Genomic DNA, 23,270 nt, shown 5'->3' with positions numbered 1-23,270 from the left:
AAATGAGAGAGAGAGAGACCAGAGTTAGTTGTTGCTTTAACGGTCCTCTTTGTTGTCTGAGGGTGTGCTGCAGTCGTCATGGTAACTCAACTGCCACCCAAAATTCAAAAAATGCAGCTGAACTATTCAGCGCAAACTCATTATCGTATATTTAAGTAATTTAAATAAAACTTACATATACATATAAATACAACTAAATATTTTAATTTGTGACCCAAACAATATCTAGGGTGGACTTTACTCCACGACCTCGACACGCTGTAAAAATGTCCCAGTTGTTAATGAAACTGCGCTTAAAAAGCAACAAATCCTGTGAAGCTGCAGTTTACAGTAATTTTAGATTAGTCGGAGGCAGTGTAAAGCAATGTCTAAAATCACTTTACATAGCCTGTAACCCTGAATATATATACCTGTACATACGTGCCAAGGTTTCATTAAATAGACACACAGAAACACAGAAGTGTATTACTGTTGTTTTAATTATGAATTTCAATGCAAAATCCTTACGATAAATCCAGTGCTTGTGGAAAATTAGGGGTACATTAGATTCTGACAGTTTCCATCTTCCATCTAATTTTTTCCATTTTGTCAAAAACACTCACTTAGCTTAAAATGTCCATTATTGTGACAGAAAAGCAGGAAAAAACGGAAGGAGTGCAGAGGAATGGAGGTGTAATGTAAGGAAAGCAAGACCTCACACTCGCAGGGCAGGGCAGAGCAGGCAGGTTACGTTTTTAATGTTACTGAGGTTTGTCCAGCGTTGGGACAATGGGTGGGGCTTGTGATCAGTAGGTTTATGATGTGTTCTGCCGCTGTGGGAACTCAATAGAGAGAAAAAAATCTAATTTATTTAAAATCTAATAGGTTACATCACTGATTTTATTCAGGCTGCCACTGTTGTGTAAAAATTATTTATAAATTGATTTGATTACCATCATTTTATAAAGTAAATTTCTGTTTGTCTACTAAAATAAGCCACAATAAAGGTTCAGTGGGGAAAACCGTGATATACCGTGAAAAACAGAATCTTAAAACAATACTGTGATACAGATTTGTGGTCATACCAAAAATCTAAACTGAAAGATCTACACTCTTGTTGTTAATGTGAGTAATTTGATGATGATCAGCATCAGTGTGGTCTCGTGAGACTTTTTGAGCCATGGAAGTACATTACAACATGGTTGAGAAGCCATCGCTCTGCCACACAAGCCTGGAGGCAATGCACACCTCAGATGCCTGAGTACAAACATTTGGAAAGCTTTGTACACTACCAGGATACCCACCTTCCTAGTGGCAGTGAAGTTTGCCTCCACAGAGCATGCAGAATATGTCAGCGTTGTGAAGCTGTTATTCCTCACAGTCACTGTTTCCAATCTCATACACCTCATATTAACATTAATCACAGACTATAAATGGTTTTTCAGAAGACAAATTATCACTGTCAACAGCTTGTCCAGGACTGGTCTAAATCCTAAAACCATCTACTCCTCATAACATTTCCAAAGATGGTTATTCCAGACCCATCCCTCTGGAGATCGCTCTGTAAATTTTTTGCAAATCAAGAGTCCAGGGTTCCTCAGATCATCCAGCTTCTGGACTGGCAGGACGAGGCTGACTATATTATGGTGTTAGAGCGGTCCTGTCAGTCCTTGCAGGGCTTTTTACAGAGCTGCCCGGGCATCACTGGTGAGAATTTGGCACGGGTTATAATGCGACAGTCAACATTCGCGGCTCAAATATGCTGCCAGCGTGGAGTGTTCCACTGAGACATAAAGCTGGAAAACCTGCTAATTAACCCAGAAACCCTGGAAGTCAAACTGATTGACATCGATGTGCTCGAGAACAAGACGACAGATGGAACAGACACACTGGAGTCCAAGCTGACAGCAACAGTGTGGTCACTTGAGGTACTCTTGTTTGAAATGCTGTGCTGGGATTTTCCAAGGAGGCTCAGACCTGGACAAGATCTTCAAAGAAAACATTGTGACCAAAGATGCTTGTCACAAGCTGAGATCTTCATTTCAGCAAAGGACCGTTTTAATTCTGAATCTCACTACATAGAACAAAGAAACTATGTAGGAAAAGGAATATCTGAGACTAGTGGCTTGATAAATGATGGTCTTGTTGATATTTGTGGTAATATTAAAGGTAATAATCAGATATCTCTCCCATCTTTCTCCACAGAATGCTGCGATTTTATTGGCCGTTGTCTGCGGCTCGACCCAAAGGAGCAGATTGAACTGGACAATGTCATTCTCCACAACTGGTTTAAGGAATCAATTACATTTTGAAGCTTTTTGATTGGTTTAATTATCAGACTGTAGACATTAGATTTCTTATGCTACCTTTCAATGCGTGCTGCAACTGTCGATCCTCATACATGTCAATACATATGTGTAGACCATTTAAAGTATTTTTACTCGTGTTCTTAAATATCTTTTTAGTGGATGTACTATAAGAGAGATTTTGTTGTTATATTTGAATTTGTATTTTAAACCTTAAAAGTTAAGTTTATATTTTATTTGTAATGTCTTGAGTCCAATACTTTTAGATCTTTTAACACATTTAAACACATTCCACATAATTTCCAAAAATTCAGCGCAGAAATCAGATTTTGTGTGGTCATGGGTACTGCTGGGCCAATCAGCAGTAATATTTGCCATTTTGCTGTCTGGGACACATATCAGCTTATGAGACATTATTCAATGACATTACAGTCCCCCTTTTTTCCTATATATTTTTTATTTTATATATATTTCCCCCTTTATATATATATATATATATATATATATATAAATATATTTCCTTATTCCTCAAACCAGAAAACATGTTTCTGTATTGTATACATGCATTATTACTGTGCAGTTTTAATAAAACCTAAATAAACAAAATGGCAATGTAAACATACATGTTCCTTCAACTTGTACATTACAATCCATTTATACATCCACATATATATAATTCATTGTATAAAATTGTACCTCTGCTAGTCAAATCACTAAATCTCTCATACCCAATTTTACAGATCCAGTGTGGTATCCCATCCACAAACACACTTAGGTATTTATTTGTGGCACTTTTTCAGCCACAGACATTAAACTATGAGTCATTAAAACCATGTTTTCTCTTTTTAGTTAATTTCTTTACAATAGTCCTCAGACAACAATGATCGCTCTCTAATTTTTAACAGTCTTATAATGACTTTTTTAATTAAGCTTGCTTGAAAAAGCCAAATCACTGATCTACAACTTAAGCTTATTAGTATAATTCTTAGAGTAAAATTTCTAAATCCTCCTCAACTTTTCAAGCTCGGACTAGACCTTCAGACTTTTCTGACTCCGATTCTGTATCTTTACAGACTGATCTGACCTATAGTTTTCCTAAAAATGTTGATCAAAACTTGGGAAAATCCCATAGACTTTTACTGAAGGATTGTTCAAATGAGCCAAAACTGTTTAAACTCCAACTGACAAAATTCAAATTTTAACAGTTGGAGAGGCTCATCAGACTCCATTAACTTCCCATTCTGTGTACTATTTCTAAATCTATCTATTTATCTATCTCAAATATACATTTTTTTTTTATTTTGTAATATGGTCTCTTCACTCTTTTCTGTTCTTTATTTTGTTTTGACTAAGTTTCAAACTCCTAGTGTCTAATGGGTTTATTGTGAATCTCAATGTCTCTGGTTTATCTCTGTTTTTCTGTGCTCCAAGACTCATCTTTTTCCCAGTCTTTTAGACTTGTTTGATTTTCTAACTTCTCTTATCCTTATTTTTCCATTATATTAAACTATTTTAAATCTCCTTTCAAACTCTTTGACGCTCTGCAACTATCTGACTAAATTTTTTTGTAAGTTAAACGTCTGTTTGGAACTTACTTGTCCCACTTTCATCAGCATTTTCCATTTTCCTTTCCAGGTATTTTTGTCTTTATTTAATTTTAACCTCTAAACATATTTTCTCCTGTTTTACTATTTATATTTCTTCTAACAATCAATTACATTTAACCTCAGTCTCTCTCAATACTGTATAAATTCTGACTTTTACTGACTGTTGTAAATCGCTTCCCATTTCTTCCCATTTCTCCCATTCTCTTCATATTTGTATTTGAGTCAGTAAGACACTTTGAATCATATGTTGAAATAAAGAATACTGAACAAATATTTAAATCACAAATGAATAACGATAGCAGCCTTAACCAAATGTATAGAAATGCCCTAATTCTTACACACGACTGGCTGAATTCAGGTAACTATCTTGAGTAAACAACTCAGGTGAGTATTTCAGGTAAGTGATACACGAGTAAACTTTTCTATGAAAAAAAAAATAGTTTAAAAATTAATAAAATAATCAATTGAAACAAATAATTTGGACATTAAAACATTTAAATTACAGTTTAGTATGAAATATAATGAATTTAACTATCGTTAACAGTAAATGAGAGAGAGAGACCAGAGTTAGGGGCCGTTCACACAGAACGCGTTTTTCTATTCCAATGCGCTACTTTCCCATTGTTTTTCTATGTAAACACGCGCTTGATGGACGTGCATGACCGTTACGCTCGCGTCTCACGTCTTTTGCAGCGCCTTGCACATGAGCGCCGCGTTTTTAAGACGCCTTGTTAAGTTAAAAGAATTTCAACTTTTACACGCAGCGCCGCTCATCAATGTCAGTTCCCAAACAGTGGACCAATCAGAAGAACCCGGAGGCGGGGCAAGCGTTGCAAGCTTCTGTTTACAGTAGCAAGTTGGCATGACAACTGTTTTATATGACGGAAACATGGCAGAGGAGGCGCTCATTATTATCTTATTTTCTATTTTTCCATGTCAAAACTTGTATCTGTCAATTCTGGTGTTTGTCTATTTCTATTCTGTTATTGTCGTTATTGCATCACATCTCAAAAGCGCGTCTCGAGACGCCTGCGTTCTACACGCTGCGTCTCGCGTTTTTAGACGCAAAGACGCGTTCTGTGTGAATGGCCCCTTAGTTGTTGCTTTAAAGTCCCTGTAAAGTCAAGTCTGAGAATTCTTTCGAAACACTTTATAAATGTTACAAATATATTGCTGAAACACATTACAAAGACTGTGAATTGTGTAATGCTTAATTGTGAAGTTAGAGCGTTAAACAGTTTTTCACCAAGTCAGGATTTTTTGGGCGGAGCTATAACGGGGGTCTGATGACGCACATCGTCCCCCGAGCATAGCCCCTCCCCTAACACTATATAACTGTCGATGATGCACCAAGCGTGGCGCCGCCTCTACAGCAGTTCACTCGCTCAATCTCGAGTGTCATTACAGTCATACAGCCTGTGGGTACACGATCCGTTCCACCTGCATGATCCGTTTCACGCATGCGCGTAATTACGTAGTAGAAAACGTCACGGTTTTCCTACACTATCGGTACCTACTAATGAAACACTTGAAGGCAAGGCGGCACATTTGTGTAACGTTAGTTGTACTGTGTTTAACATTTAACAGCGGGTCTATTTTGATGCTTTTAAATGTAGCTTAGGCTATGCATTACGATGTGTTTACGTGGTTGCCAATCCAAAATAATAAAGGAGTTGTGAGTTGTTACATGAACATACATGATCAGTTTCCTCCATACTCTCCTTTGTGATTCATTGCTGGTATAAGGCTTAACTTACTTAACTTGCGGTGTTTTGGTCTGAGGTCAGTAGTATTGTCAAAGACGGTTTGTGTCGTTTTTTTTAATTAAAAGCTGCTAATAGTTAACTTTTAAGTTGAGTAATTTTGTATGGGTCTATATAGGCTAATATATATCTATATAATCTAAATGAGGAAAATAACCCCTTCAATGTTGTTTACAGAAGACAATAAGGAACATAATATGCATTTCTGCCAAGACTATCTGCACTTACATGAAGAAATAACTACAAACAAGTGTGGGTAAACGTTATAGAGTATTTCAAACTGACAATGGAAATGACTTGAAAGAAGCATGTGTGCACAGATAAGTTTTATTTAAGAGTAAAAATTCTCTCTCTCTCTCTCTCTCTCTCTCACACACACACACACACACACACACACTCTCTCTCTTTCTCTCTCCCTCTCTCACACACACAGAACGGATCGTGCAGGTCGTTGCAAAACAGAATTATCATTTGCGCATGTGCGTTTTCTAAAGAGTCTACTATGCATGCGTGGAACGGATCGTGTACCGACACAGCCCTTTGCACATTTAGCTAGTAATGCCTTCGTCACGCAAATGCATATTACATGGTTGTTATAATATACAATATGCTCGGTCTCCTTATTTAAATTTCCTAAAACGATGATATGAAGGATTCTAAAGTGATCGTTCTACACCGGATAATTTTACAAACTTTCATCAGACAGCTGGGATTCGCAGATAATCCGCTGTTTTTGGTGAATGTGACTGAACAGACCTCGCTGCCTATTTTTATCGAGATTTTGATAACTTATTTCATTTACTTGCAGATTTTTTTTAATCATTCAAATTTGGCTGGGTGGTTAATAACACATTTTTCTGAACACATACTTTAAAATGACTTTACAGGGACTTTAACGGTCCTCTTTGTGCGCTGCGGTCGTCATGGTAACTCCACTCTCTCAACTGCCACTCAGAATTTAAAAAATGCAGCTGAACTATTCAGCGCAAACTCATTATTGTATATTTAAGAAATTTAAATAAAACTTATATATATATATATATATATATATATATACACACACACACACACACACACACATAAATAGAACAAAACATATAAAATTATATAATTAATTACATAAACATATGCAACAAGGTCCACCTTTAAATAAACATCAACACAACTCAGGTTTGTTTAAATAAATCCCCAAGATTTACTGATGGCTTTACAAAGTTATTATACAGGACACCCTATATATGAGGTAACCAAGCCAGTGTTGAGCATCAAACCACACAAGAATATTAATAATAAAAAAACCCACACACAAAAAAACCCATAAATAAATTCATAAAAACAAACCTTGTGATTCACACAATTCATCAAAAGTAAATTACATGCAAAAATAGCTCAACTCTGCTTAAACATTAAACATACAGTGTCCTTGTAAAGTATATTTAAACAATGGGAGAAAATAAACAAATTACAAAGAAAAGAAAGCAAAATGGAAACTAGTCCGCCCAAAGGGCCATAACCACATCTTTTATCCCAATTACCGATTTAAATACCTGGGCGGACTAGACAATATACCCAAACCAAAGCATTCAAACTCAAAAATTAAACTGAAACTCAAATACAACAAGAGCAACAAATGGGCTCCACAGAGCTGAAACACACATTGAAATACCTTTATTATTTATATCAAGACAAACACAACCTATTCAAATGTTTAAGTGCTTCAAAAAACCTCATACCTAAAGATCCAAAAGAGCACATGCAAAACTCTAGCATATGAACCAATGAGCTCCATAGAACTGAAATACATGCATTAAAACACCTTTATTATTCTTCCTAAAAACAAACACCATTATGTTAACTAGAACTAAAATTAATACAGCACAATCTAGTTAAATTTAATTAACTTAAAGTAAAATACATTATTATTATAATACATAAAATATGTTAAAATATATTGTATTATTTTATTTCTGTTAGTTCTCACTGTTCTCAAAGTGATGACTGTCATCTGACAGTTCTTTAAAATACAATGTATTTCTGTGATGTAAAAAGTGTCTGAACAATTATGTTACCTCTATGGCGTTTCATATAGGTTTTTAGCTTAAAAGCATGCACATTTGGAGAAATATTGATGGATTCTCATATGTTTGTCAATTTTTTATACAGAGGAGTAATATTTATTCAATATTTTTTGTCATGACTATGAGCGCTGGATACTGTGTTTTCAATTCATACTTGCAGCCGGAGGGCTTTCTGTACACCTTTAGTCCACAAATGCCTCCTAAAGAAGAACAGGCATACCATGTGACATTCCAGGAACTAACAGAGGCTTCCAGATATCTCTAACTATGGCTATGAAAAACACTTTTGAAGATAATAAATACACCGATTGAGACGATGTATGCATGTATTGACTGAATTTGCGTCTGAATAGCGCTGGCTCCAAGGACGTGGCCACATTAGCGGATAATGAGCTGAATCACTGACATGGCTCTCTTTTCATACAGATTACATAAACAGAGAATATTTGTTTTTGATTTGACTTAAACGATTTAAAACCTGACATTTCAACGTTTCTTTAGACATAAGTGTAATTTTTGTGTCATTAGTATTCACTAAGTTACAGTTCATTTTCTGAGAACTATCAGATTGGACTTCATTCAGAGGGAGACGAGAGATCACGCATCATGTTAGTTTTCTTTATTTTGCAAAAAGCACAACATTTTGTTTTTACTCTGAGTGTACACAAATAAAAGAAGATATTCCACAGATTAAAATGGTGTATAACTCTTTTGTTTACATAGTCTTGCTTTAATGGACATTAAAGGTGCTCTAAGCGATCCTGGGTGGAGTAACTTCCTGTTGACGTTCGAAGTGTTGTCAAACAAAACAGAGGCTAGCTAGACCCCCCTCCTCCCCCTCTTCCTAGACAATATCTACATCATTATAAAATTATTCTTACTGTAGTCAGATAATGAGTCGCTAGCTGTCAAAAGCCATTTTTTGTGTTGTGTTGCAGTCCAAGCTAGAAGTAATTGACTATTGTAACTATGACAGTCGCATCAGCACCAAGCTTCAGACACGCCCTCTGTCCCCGCTGTCATCGTGGTAGAGAATCGCTATACTGTTTGGTGTTACTGTAACTAACCAAGTGTATTATGGGGCACTGATTTTTCCTTCGTGTCATTCAAACTATCACTTAGTCCCAATTCGTATACTATCCGTCCTACATTGTATTCGAAAGTTAGAATTAGTGTGTCCCAAATCGTAGTATGTTGAAATGAGTATCCCAAAGATACCCGGATGGTCTACTTTTTCCAGTTAGAATTCGAAGTGCAGACCTGTGCACGCTCTAATGGCTAATATTGCCCATAACACATTGTGCTGTGGACGAGGATTCAATTAGAACTACAAATACGAATAAAAAGAGTTAAAAAATTACAAACATGATGGATGTGCGAGACTAGGGATGGGCAGATCGATATGAAGTATTGATATATCAATACTGGTGCTGAGTATTGAAAGTATTGATACTCAAATTAAAATATCGATACTGTTTTTGTGTTTTTTTTTGTTTTTTTTTACCAGTGATTTTGTTTAACAATAAATTTAATGCATACAATATGCACTGAATTGAACAAATAACCTATGTTAGCGAATAATTTGTAGTATTTTCCTGCTCATCTGAACACATGAAAATGCTGCAAGTCAGAACCAACCAATTACAGAGAGCATTCGCTCACTGCCGACACTATATTCAAACAGGGCTGCGTTTAACATCATAAGAAACCACTGATGCTTTTGGGAATTGCAGCCCAGAACAATGCTTAACAGAAGACAGAAAAATATAATATTATTATTATTAGTTATTTCACAATAAAAAAAGAGTAGCCTACATAGTTTGTGCAATTATATTAATTTAAATTGACCGTTAAAAGTTCATATTGATGTTCTGTCAGAATACAAATGTTTAATTTTATGGGTGCAACAGCCTGTCATTGGCAGCTTATGAAAATGAACCATTACTAGAGTGATCATAGTTCAGCTAGGCATATAGTAGGCTTATTTGTAGATTTTCCATGGTTTACCAAGTAAACATTTTAACCATGTGTAAACTAAAATATAATCTAATAAACTGCAATTAAGGCATATTATATGTTAAAATGCCTTTCAAATATAATGTTAAGTTGGTATCATAACCCATTTTACTCTTAGTAATTCAATAATTGAATAAATGTTAAAATATAAGTTCATATTAGAGGTATCGATATTGGCCTTGAAAGTAACAAAATAAGTGGTATCGCCCATCACTATGCTAGACCAATGGTTAAGCAGATAAATGGGTTTGAGAGATCAATAATCAGTATCTTAACCTGATTAAAAGATATTCATTAAATGTTATCCACATTATATTTCATCATCGAAAGCATTGTGAACTTGGTCATTAACTTTTAAATGCATCATTATGCAAAGATGACCCTATGGAAAAAAACAGCATATGCTGGTTAGGTATGATTTGAAGCATGGAATGTGGTTTGAGCTGGTTTATGCTGGTCCTGAGCTGGTTTAAGCTGGTCAAGTGCTGGAACTAGTTGCTTAGGACCAGCTTTTGTCTGTTAAAGACGAACGCAATTATGACGAAGTAGTATGTCCCAAAGCTTGCATACTCTTCTGCTACACACTCAAAAGTATGTACTTTTTCTTCACAAAAACAGTACATACTTTTAGGGCATAGTATATGTAGGCGAATTGGGACGCAGCACATGTCTGCTTTTATTTCTATTGGTAATAGACTCTATACACGATCACTAACAGGTTTTGTCTCAGCCAGCTCAGTTACATCCGGCACAGTGCCAGAAGCCGTTTTCATAAAGTAATTTGCATGTTTACATTATCTACGTGTACAAATAAATGCATATTCGTCCATTCACAATTTCTCTAGTAAATATTAATTTAATCAATACATTGTGCTGTTCTTTTGTGAAGTGTGAATGCACTGAGGAATAGCCAAGGGTATAAAACCTACAGGGATAAATTAAGTCTGTCTCCAGTGTTTACTCCAATATTTTTCCCATGCATTTATTAAAGGTATATTATATAAATATTTATAAGTATATTTATATAAATCTCATTTGTTTAAAAGACCTCTGAAGAACAGGCGAATCTCAACATAACACCGACTGTTACGTAACAGTCGGGATCATTAATATGTACGCCCCCAATATTAGCATATGCCAGCCCATGATCGAGGCATTACACAAGGGCAGCCAGTATTAACGTCTGGATCTGTGCACAGCTGAATCAACAGACTAGGTAAGCAAACAAGGACAATAGCGAAAAATGGCAGATGGAGCAATAATAACTGACATGATCCATGATAACATGATATTTTTAGTGATATTTGTAAACTGTCTTTCTAAATGTTTTGTTAGCATATTGCTAATGTACTGTTAAATGTGGTTAAAGTTACCATCGTTTCTTACTGTATTCACGGAGACAAGAGAGCCGTCGTTATTTTCATTTTTAAACACTTGCAGTCTGTATAATTCACAAACACAACTTCATTCTTTATAAATCTCTCCAACAGTGTGTAATGTTAGCTTTAGCCATCAAACTCATTCAGAATCAAATGTAAACATCCAAATAAACACTGTACTTACACGATTAGACATGATGCATGACGAACACTTTGTAAAGATCCATTTTGAGGGTTATATTAGCTGTTTGAACTTTTTTTTATGTTGTTTAAGGCAAGCGCGAGCTCTTGGGGTGTGGAGCAAGAGATTTAATGGGCCACACACCCTGAATCAGCGCATTTATAATGATGCCCCAAAATAGGCAGTTAAAGTACACATGAAATCAAAATTTACCTTATTTATTTTGTTAGCTCATTTTGCTAGTTTTGTGGTGAACAATTCATCCGTGCAAGTCAATCCACACAAAAAAAATTGTTTGACTTCGTAATATTTAATCAAAATCTGAAAATGCTCCTCCCCTCTACAACGGTGCCCCTTCTCTGATGACATCAGTTTGACGGCTTGGGGTCTAAATGATGGCTCGCGTTAAACCACTCCCCTCCAGCGGTTAGTCTGCTATGAGCGAGAGATGGAGAGGAGGAGCGCTAAAGTAAAACTCTGCCGTCTATTCAATATTCTGTTTCACTTGGAAATACGTCACTACACTGGTGAAAAGTCGTTTGCAACTTCCGCGGACTTTAAAAAAATTAATAAAAAAAAACTATGGCGTATTTTGAGCTGAAACTTCACAGACACATTCAGTGGACACCTTAGACTTATATTACATCTGTTGAAAACATGTTCTTTGGCACCTTTAAGGGCATTGTGCTGAAACGAAGTAGATATTCTACTAGAATAAGGTGAGTAATAGCCCCTTTCGCACAATGAGGGACAGTAATGTTTGGCGAAACTACCGTCTTCCACTGTTAATATTTAAACTTTAATGAAGCAATATTTTATATTTTAACAGTATATTTATAACAATACATATCTAGAAAATACTTGCATAATTATTATTTATTTATTTATTTGTGCAATATATCAGGAAAGAGCACTGCCGCTAGTACACTTGCTATACAGAAGTGAAGTCGCTGGCTGAGATTCTACCAGAAATATGTTGCAGTGTTTGTACATAGTCTATTAAGTATCATTTAATGTGAAATTCATTTATAATTCTGGTTATATGTCATTTTAATGGGACTGTGAAGTACTGAACAAGTAGTTTAAGGGTGCGTTCACACTTGTCATGTTTGGTTCGATTAAAACGAACCCTGGCGCGATTGCTCGGTTAGGGAGGTTCATTTGAACATATGTGAACGCTGCCATCCGAACCCTGGTGTGCACCAAACAAGTGGACTGAGACCACTGAAAAGATGGGTCTCGGTCCGCTTCCAAACGAACTCTAGTGCGGTTCGAATGATATATGAACGCAACACGGACCAAAGACATGTAAACGAACCAAAAACAGGAAGACGAGACCCTAAAAAGGACAGAATCCTCAGCATGTCGGTTTTTCCTGTCATAGTCGCGAGTTTGCCCATCACAGGCATCAGACACGTGTCTCCATGCAGCAGATCATTTGTGTGTGTTTGTGTGTGACGGATGGATTCCCGCCGCTGTTTTGACTCCTTTACACACAATACGTCACATCCTGTTTGTTGCTGCCGCGTTGTTTGAGCTAGAGCTCCGTCGAGCTGATTCCTAATTGTTTGTTTTTGCCTCGTAAAATCTAACTTATAATCTATCACTCTTTCTTTTTCGGTGGGGGAACACATCCCCAACATTATTTTATATAAAAAACATTTGGATTACCTTGATATCGCTAGTTTTATCCGACTTCCCGAACTTTCGCTACTAGCTTTAGCCCGTTAGCATTAGCGGCGTGCCACGCCCGCGCTACGCTAGCGTTTGTACTCTTCTCTCTCACAATATTATTGTTTCATCTACTCTAATGGTGAGTGTATTGGATGTTTCTCTACCTTTGTGTGCAGGTGAGGACACGTTTGAGCTGCATGCGGTGCAGTTGGAACTGGAGGCCGTGGAGCGGCAGATCCGGATCCTTCTCGAGAAGCAGGCCGAGCTACGCGAGCGGCAGACAGCGCTGGAAACTTCTCGCGCTGACGCTCACCAACCCTCGGTAAGTTTGCAGTGCGATATTAACACTCCTGCTTCCTCTACGCCGTGTGTTTCTCTGCACAGGGCCCAAGCACCCAGAACGCGTTCATCCCAGCCCTCGTTCACTCCGGCGCCGTCACACCAGGGACCTTGGGTGCTTCAGCAGCGGAAGACGCGAGCCAGGCCTCGGACCAGGACCTCTCCTCCGCCGCCCCCATTCTTCGACGTCTCGACACGGAACCGCTTCTCCCCTCTTCGCGAGGCAGAACATCACTGGACCCACTCACCGTCTTAATCATACTCTAGATTTAATTATATCACATGGAATAAATCCTACTGATATAGAAATTCTACCGCAAAGTGATGATGTTTCTGATCACTACCTTGTAACATGCGTACTGCATATTGATGATATTTGTCAAATTGCGCCACGATATCAACTAGGCAGAACAATTCTCCCGACAACTATAGATAAATTCACAAATAATCTGCCTGATCTGTCTCAGCTGCTCATCGTACCCAAACACGCAAATGATCTTGAGGAAATGACTAGCAGTATGTGCACCATTTTTACTAGTACATTAGATACTGTTGCACCGATGAGATTAAAAAAGGTTAGAGAGAAAAATACTGTTCCATGGTACAACAGTATTACTCGCGCTATGAAAAGAGAAACTCGTAATCTAGAACGCAAATGGAGACAAATTCGTTTAGAGGTCTTCAGAATCGCATGGAAAGACAGTTCGTCCCGCTATAGAAAGACTCTAAAAACAGCCAGGGCTGAGCATCTTCGCAAACTTATAGAGAATAACCAAAACAATCCACGGTTCTTATTTAGTACAGTAGCTAGATTAACAAATAAACAGATATCACCAGAACAAAATGTTTCATTACAGTTTAGTAGTGATGACTTTATGAATTTCTTTAATGAAAAAATCGAAAGTATCAGAAATAAAATTGTAAATGTACAACCTTTGACAGAGTTTTATGATTCAGCTTTAATTATCGCCCCTCAAGAACAGTTGCAGTGCTTTACAACTATAGGACAGGAAGAGCTACATAAACTTATCACTGCGTCTAAACCAACAACATGTTTATTAGATCCAATACCCACTAAACTACTGAAAGAGCTGTTGCCTGTAGCAGAAGAACCTCTTCTCAATATTATCAACTCGTCTTTATCTCTAGGTCACGTCCCACGACCGTTCAAGCTAGCAGTTATTAAGCCTCTCATTAAGAAACCACAATTAGATCCAAACGTATTAGCAAATTACAGACCCATTTCAAATCTTCCATTTATGTCTAAAATACTAGAAAAAGTAGTGTCGGTCCAATTGTGCTCCTTCTTGCAAAAAAACTCTATCTATGAAAAATTCCAGTCAGGATTCAGATCTCATCATAGCACAGAAACTGCGCTCGTTAAAATTACAAACGACTTACTTCTAGCTTCTGACCAGGGCTGTGTCTCAATACTAGTGTTACTTGATCTCAGTGCTGCGTTTGACACTATAGATCATATAATACTCTTAGATCGACTACAATATTACACTGGTATTCAGGGACGGGCATTACGGTGGTTTAAGTCGTACCTATCAGACCGTCACAATTTTGTTTATATAAACGGGGAAAAATCTAAGATCACGATAGTAAACTATGGAGTGCCGCAAGGATCGGTGTTAGGCCCTCTGCTATTTTCAGTCTACATGCTGCCACTCGGCAATATTATAAGAAAACATGGAATTAGTTTTCACTGCTATGCCGATGATACTCAGTTATATATTTCATCACGACCAGATGAAATCTCTAAATTATCCAAACTGACAGCGTGTGTTAAAGAAGTAAAACATTGGATGACTAGTAATTTTCTTCTATTAAATTCAGATAAGACTGAAGTATTACTTATTGGACCAAAAACCTGTACACAGAATCTCTCAGACTACAATCTGCATTTAGAAGGATGTACTGTTACTCCATCCTCGACAGTTAAAGACCTGGGTGTTATATTAGACAGCAACTTGTCCTTTGAAAATCATATTTCATATGTTACAAAAACAGCCTTCTTCCACCTCAGAAACATTGCTAAAATACGGAATATGTTATCTATTTCTGATGCAGAAAAGTTAGTTCATGCTTTCATGACGTCTCGACTAGATTACTGTAGTGCATTATTAGCTGGTTGTCCTGCTTCCTCAATAAACAAGCTACAATTAGTACAAAATGCAGCTGCTAGAGTTCTTACCAGGTCAAGAAAATATGATCATATAACACCAATCTTATCATCTCTACACTGGTTACCCATTAAGTTCTGTATCAATTATAAAGTACTGCTAATGACCTATAAGGCTCTTAATGGTTTAGATCCTGTGTACTTAATCAATCTTCTATCGCCCTACAATCCTTCACGCTCTCTAAGATCACAAAACTCTGGACTTCTGGTTGTACCTAGGATAGCTAAGTCCACTAAAGGAGGGAGAGCGTTTTCACATTTGGCTCCTAAACTCTGGAATAGCCTTCCTGATAATGTTAGGAGCTCAGACTCGCTCACCCAGTTTAAATCTAGATTAAAGACACATCTCTTTAGCCAAGCATTCACATAATGCATCTCATACCAGATCAACTGCACATGACTATCTTTGCTTAAAGTTATGAACAGCAGCTACGCTAATTATTCTCCTTTTGCTTTTCTGTTTTACCTCGGGACACCCGCCCTGAGGTGACTAGAGAGGACTTCAGTTTCAGTTTGGATCCAGCCTCTTAAGAAGACCTCAGACGACCATCACCTGTGAAGAGACGGCGCCAGCTCCTGCGAGGACTTCAGAAGACGCAATCATCTGGATCAACATTCACATTGCACAATCTCTATATCCTAATTTATTGTTAATGTAATTCATTTTCCAGGAGCTCTTTGCTTCTACCTTCAGTTAAACTGCTAACAGTGATTGTAATTAATTACCTAAAGTATATTATTTGCTAACTACATTCTTTAAATTGTAATGTTGACATCCATTTTCTGTAAAGCTGCTTTGAAATGATATGTATCGTGAAAAGCGCTATACAAATAAATTTGAATTGAATTGAATTGAATTAAATAAGTAGACATATATCAATAGAAAAAGATTCCACACCATCAATACTAATTAGTGACAATGCAAAATGCACAATGCACAATGCAAAACTATTGCTTTTAAATCAATTTAAATATTAAAACATTTGTGGGGGGTTTTTTTATTATTGTTTTTATTGGGTTTTTTTATAATAACATTAAATGACTGGTGTTGTGCTGCTGTGACTTCACCCTTCCAGGCTCGCTATCAGAGGTTGAGGGCGGCCATTTTGAGTTGACATCATTGTAGTCCTTAGTTCACAACACTTCAGTAGACTTTACTAAAAGTTGCTTTTAGCTTCTTTATAAAAGTCTCCTAATTTTAGAAAACTCCTACTCTTTACTAAGAATTTTTTGACACTTAAGTCAAAACTTAGTACTATTCTTAAGAGCATTTCTATACATACGGGCCCAGATCTGGACCAGGGCATCATTGAGCTTCTGGACAGTCTGAGGTGCAACCTGGCGGCGTCGGATGGACCGAAACACAACGTCCCAGAGGTGTTCTATTGGATTTAAGTCAGGCAAGTGTGGGGGTCATTCAACAGTATCAATTCCTTCATCCTCCAAGAACTGTCTGCATTCTCTCGCCACATGAGGCCGGGCATTGTCGTGCACCAGGAGGAACCCAGGACCCACTGCACCAGCATAGGGTCTGACAATGGGTCCAAATATTTCATCCCAATACCTAATGGCAGTCAGGGTACCATTGTCTAGCCTGTAGAGGTCTGTGCGTCCCTCCATGGATATGCCTCCCCCAGACCATCACTGACCCACCACCAAACCGGTCATGCTGAATGCATTCACACCAGTGTCCTGTTTTGGGGTTCGTCTCATTGTTGTCCATCTAGTGCACCTGTTGTTAATTTCATTAACACCAAAGCAGCTGAAACAACCCCCTCTGCTCTTAACTGAGCAGATCAATATCCCAGGAGTTTAACTGACTTGATGCTATTCTCTGATTAAAAAGTGTTCCTTTAATTTTTTTTGAGCAGTGTCTGGGTTACTGTAGTCAAATAGGGTTATAGTAGGGATACTCTCTCTTTATATATATATATATTCAGTTTAAATGTATTTATTGGCAATACACAATGTTTAGATTAAGTAAGACTACTAGCATGTTTTTTCTTGTCCATGCAGAATGAATAATTAGAATAAATGAAAGTAAAATAACATCATCCCAAAACAGCATTCTCATGTAATCAGATCATTTGTACATACATAATATTTTTTCATGTAACAAGCTGTTATAATACAGATATGTTGTACATCATGCATAGAATGAAAACCATTTTTTAAATTAAAGTATTTTAAAGGTTCATGAAACCCTAACCAAATTTTCTAAAATGTTAAAAGAGTTAAGTGTTGAAAACCAAAGAAGTCAATGTTACCATCCATTAATTTTGATTGTAGGAAAATTCTAGTTAATTTTAAACCTTTTTGTGCTATTTTCAACTTCCGGGTTTCCAGGTCTTTGTGTCAACGTCAAAGGATGTGACGTTTTCTTGTACTACAGTACATCAATGACTTATCGGTGTCTCTTAATTATTCATGAGACTGCGAGTCCTTATCCTATGAGAAGACACCTTGGATAATTATTCATGACAGCACACACTGATTTCCTATGATAGATGCTTCAAACAGTGAGATCGCATACAGTAAGTGAGAGATGCTTTAAAGCAGTGGTTCTCAAACTTTTCTGGTCGTGCCCCCCTTTAAACCTTTAAAAAATCCCCTCCCCATAAACATATACACACCTGACTACCAAATAATTTCACTTAAATTATAGAAATGCAAGAATTGAAAAACGTAATGAAAAACACCTGCATTTGTTTCACTTTGTGATGTCATTCAATCATTGAAAAACATAACAGTAAGACAAAATAATAAGATCAGAATTGTTAATTTAAATACATAAAGTAAATATTTCAGTGATGCTTTGGATGAACAATATATAACATTTTTTGACAGTGCCTCAAAAGCTTAGCTTCTTGTACGTCTACCACTGTAACGCGTACAGCAGCGGAGTTCCGTCCGCTCGAGCAGTGCCCCCCCCCCCACCTATATAGTATCATTATACAGTGGGTACAGAAAGTATTCAGACCCTCTTAAATTTTTCACTCTTTGTTATATTGCAGCCATTTGCTAAAATCATTTAAGTTAATTTTTTTTCCTCATTAATGTACACACATCACCCCATATTGACAGAAAAACACAGAACTGTTGACATTTTTGCAGATTTATTAAAAAAGAATACTGAGCAAAGGGTCTGAATACTTAGGACCATGTGATATTTCAGTTTTTAAGTAGAAGCACCCTTTTAATCTAATACAGCCATGAGTCTTTTTGGGAAAGATGGTGAGAAATAAGATTCTCTGGTCTGATGAGACCAAGATAGAACTTTTTGGCCTTAATTCTAAGCGGTATGTGTGGAGAAAACCAGGCACTGCTCATCACCTGTCCAATACAGTCCCAACAGTGAAGCATGGTGGTGGCAGCATCATGCTGTGGGGGTGTTTTTCAGCTGCAGGGACAGGACGACTGGTTGCAATCGAGGGAAAGATGAATGCGGCCAAGTACAGGGGTATCCTGGACGAAAACCTTCTCCAGAGTGCTCAGGACCTCAGACTGGGCCGAAGGTTTACCTTCCAACAAGACAATGACCCTAAGCACACAGCTAAAATAACGAAGGAGTGGCTTCACAACAACTCCGTGACTGTTCTTGAATGGCCCAGCCAGAGCCCTGACTTAAACCCAATTGAGCATCTCTGGAGAGACCTAAAAATGGCTGTCCACCAACGTTTACCATCCAACCTGACAGAACTAGAGAGGATCTGCAAGGAGGAATGGCAGAGGATCCCCAAATCCAGGTGTGAAAAACTTGTTGCATCTTTCCCAAAAAGACTCATGGCTGTATTAGATCAAAAGGGTGCTTCTACTAAATACTGAGCAAAGGGTCTGAATACTTAGGACCATGTGATATTCAGTTTTTCTTTTTTAATAAATCTGCAAAAATGTCAACAATTCTGTGTTTTTCTGTCAATATGGGGTGCTGTGTGTACATTAATGAGGAGAAAAAATGAACTTAAATGATTTTAGCAAATGGCTGCAATATAACAAAGAGTGAAACATTTAAGGGGGTCTGAATACTTTCCGTACCCACTGTATGTAGTAGCATATAGTATCATATATGCTCTGCATGCATATATGACACTTAAAAATATGAAAGTATTTTTAAGTATCATATATGCATGCAGAGCATCTTTACAACAAAACCAAATGTTTAGTTTATAGTTACAGTAACTGTAGATAAAGTACTAAAGATGTAATACATTGCACACTTTTTCTTGAAACGTAGATGCTGTTTCTTGAAAAAAATTCTTTGCCATACCTAACAGGACTCTTGCATCAAAGGCTGTTTCTTTGTTTGTTATTTCAGGTTTGTACATTTTCAAATCCTCTGGAAGCACTTCTCCTTTGTTAACCTTACTGATGATCTCTGCCTTCTTCCTGACGTCTTTTAGAGACCGAATGCGATCTAGAAATCCAGGTTTGGCTTCTTCTTTCTCAGACTCAATCATCAGATCAATGTAGTCAGGGGTGGACAGAGGATTGGGCTTGAGGGCAATTTCCTGCAGATGCTCCAAGGTCTTCTGAGATTTTTCTATTAGTATGGCCACAATATACTGGACAACCTGAAACTCCTTTTCAAGCTCTTCAAAGATCTTTTCTTTTGACATGACCTTTCCATGTGCATCCTCATATCGCTTTTTTAAATCCTGATAAGTTTCCTTTGTCTTTTCTGTGACATAATTCCATTTGTATTTCTGATTATAGTGAACACTCCAAGCACACTTTCCAGGACAGACCGTACACTTTCCATCTTTCATGACTTTGCACAAATACTTATCTTTGTCATCTGCACGACTGCATGCCCCATGACATGTGTATTGACACATTTGGCAGTTGGTTAAGTAGTAGCCAGTGTTGTTTTCCATCTTTTTGGGGACAGTTACTTCTAATTCATATTCAAAATTCTTGTTAGCATCCATTTCTGCTTTGTGTTGCTCCAGAGCAGCTTTTGTCTTCTTGATTTCATCCAGTTTTGTCAGACCAACATTGATTTGGGGCGTGAGACCTTCCACAAGCACTTCCAGCTGTTGCCGCTCTTTTAGGACCTCGCGTGTCAGAGACAAGCTCTTGGTTTCCAACTTGTTGAGGGATTCGAAGAATTTTTTCATGCTAGAACATCCCAGCTTCCAGTACATTTGGTCAAAGTTGTCACAGTCATCTGCTGCAGATTGATTATTGGTAGCAAACACAGCAGAGTTGTTGAACTTGAAGTGAAGAGGCTCTCCAGAGTTAGTGGTGGAACAGGGCACCTGGGAGACTGTGATGGCCTCAAGAACTGGAGGTGTTTTCCCATCTGCAAAGGTGACCATCACAAGGATGTTTTCAGCAATATCCTTCCCAAATATGGAAAGAATGGAGTCAAAGATGTATTTCTGTGTGTGTGTCAGACGGGCAAGAGAAGCCTGTACTACAAAACACACGGCATCAATGCAATCGATCCCTCCATGGGCAGAAAACAACTCATGAATTTGCTTTGTGATTTTCTGGTCATGTGAAATTCCTCTGGTATCACCAAAGCCTGGTGTGTCCACAATAGTCAGAGAATACGGAATCTGGAAACCATCCATGTAATTGATTTGATATGCCGTGATCTCTGAAGTCTGACTTTCAGCCTGAGATTTCTGCTTCCCTTCATCTATTAACACAAACCGGAAGTCATCTTTCCATTGCATTCCAAGAATGTAGTTGATCATGCTGTTAATTAGAGTGGTTTTTCCTGCTCCTGTGGCTCCGATCATCATAATGGTCTTGTTCTCTTTTACTGTCTTTTTCCCAAATGTGCTGCTTCTGCAAAATCCATCACTGTTCTGCCATGTTTCATCCAGGTTGAGTTTAAACATTGGCAAGTTTTCATTGCTTCCATCGTCTATTTTTCTGCTCCAATTGTTCTTTATAGTATTTGCAACACTTGAGCCCTTTCCATTGCTTTGGTCTTTTTTCGTGGCTTTACTGCTTGTGCTTTCTCTTGCTATTTTTTGATTGTTGTTAACAGCAGACTGGCACAGTCTAGTTGTCTTTTTTGGACTTTTTTCCACCTCTGCTGGTTAAAGGAAAAAATTGTTTGTACATCCAATTATTAATACAATATACAAAAGAAGTGAGTACAACTCTGTGCAATATCATTAAAAATGTCAAATAATTCAAAATAATATTACCTATCAATGAGAGTTCTAATTCTGGAATCAGATTTTAAGGTTAGGAATATGTTATAAAATTAACATTTCTGTTCTGCTTATCGATTCCTGTGTGCCTATTTAAATGTGATTTTAAACCATTTAAGCACAAGAAGATGTGAAAAAGAACTCAATTCAGCTTAATGCCAGCTTCGACTCCTTCCCTCCATATGCCAATTTGATGTATCCCAGTCTTTAAGCAGAAGAAACTGAATTAAATTCTGAATTATATCCATCCACATTCTGCCTTGTGCTGCAATTAAACCACACCATGTTGGTTCATCTGAGCAGAGGAAAACTGTCCCCTGACTGAGCCTAGTTTTTTGTCTCCATTCTGTCTTCTGATGGAGTTTGGGTTCCTTGCATATTTTGTTACCAGGTCAAGAATATATGATTATATAAAGACAATTCTATTATCTCGATACCTATCGGGCAATCAAAAGTTCGACATACATTTGCGGTCTTCACGCCTACTTGAACACTTGAGCCAAATACAGGAAATATGTCATTTAAGTAGACAAGTAGTCAAGTGCAAAGACTGCAAGTGTGGCTATTTGGACAAGGCTTAAGTTTTGATGGCTTAACATAGTAATAACATAGTGAGGCAAAATCTCACAATAAAATAAAAATTAATAAAATTATTATAATTAAAATTATAAATAATTAAATGACGCAATATTAATGTAAGCATGCCCAGTAGCCATAGCTGTATCTAGCTCCACTCGCCCCTTAAGTCTGCAGCCAGACCCTATCAGCTTATAGTGGTCCTAAAAGCAACTGACAGGCAAGTGTGTCAGTATGTATGTTATAACTATAATCATTGGCTTCTGGTAACGGCCATACGCAAGTCTAGTTCCAGTCAAAGAGTGACGGCTGAACAGACAAGTAAAAAATAAATTAATAAATAAAAAATTAAGAGATTGTTCGTTAAAAACAAGCAAAATTATCTGCCAATGGGGTAAGAACAAAAACAATCAATTCAAATGGAAACAAGATTATTTCTCTTACCCCATTGGCAGATAATTTTGCTTTTTTTTTTAAGTGAAAACTTTTCTTTCTTTCTTTTTTTTTAGAAAACAAGATGTGATATCTTATATATCTTGACTTTAGATATTTGGACTGGAAACATGACAAAAAAAAAAAACTTGTCTTTGTTTACTTTGTGTCTGTTCACATTGGGATTTAATAAATACTGCACATGAGTTCAACTCTGCTCGCCTTCAGTGGACTTTGATGACAATACACTACTGTTCAAATGTTTACCATCTTTTTTAAAAGAAGATTGTTATATTCACCAAGGCTATACTGTTATATTGACTTATTTGATCAAGAATAAAGTTGAAAACAGCAATATTATAAAGTGTACTTAATGTAAAATAACTGATTTTGTGTGTATATATTTATTCCTTTGCCTTTAATGAAATTCATCACGCTTAAAGTTCTAAATAAACTAGTAATATATATATATATATATATATATATATATATATATATATATATATATATTAGTATTTAAATATATTTTAGTCTAGACATTCTGATAATGTACTCACCTGGACGATGTCCTGTTTTTTTCTG

General features: G+C 37.0%; 1 protein-coding gene across 1 annotated transcript; it reads right to left on the bottom strand.

Moving 5' to 3' along the window:
- Positions 1 to 19,691: 19,691 nt before the first annotated feature.
- On the bottom strand, positions 19,692 to 21,477 carry LOC125245242. The gene has a single exon (XM_048155780.1). The coding sequence runs from the start codon at positions 21,357 to 21,359 to the stop codon at positions 19,704 to 19,706; it is 1,656 nt and encodes a 551-aa protein (XP_048011737.1). The 5' UTR covers positions 21,360 to 21,477; the 3' UTR covers positions 19,692 to 19,703.
- Positions 21,478 to 23,270: the final 1,793 nt, after the last annotated feature.

The sequence above is a fragment of the Megalobrama amblycephala genome, linkage group LG14 (assembly GCF_018812025.1).
Source record: "Megalobrama amblycephala isolate DHTTF-2021 linkage group LG14, ASM1881202v1, whole genome shotgun sequence".
NCBI lineage: Eukaryota > Metazoa > Chordata > Actinopteri > Cypriniformes > Xenocyprididae > Megalobrama > Megalobrama amblycephala.
This window is presented reverse-complemented; position numbering and strand designations above follow the sequence as displayed.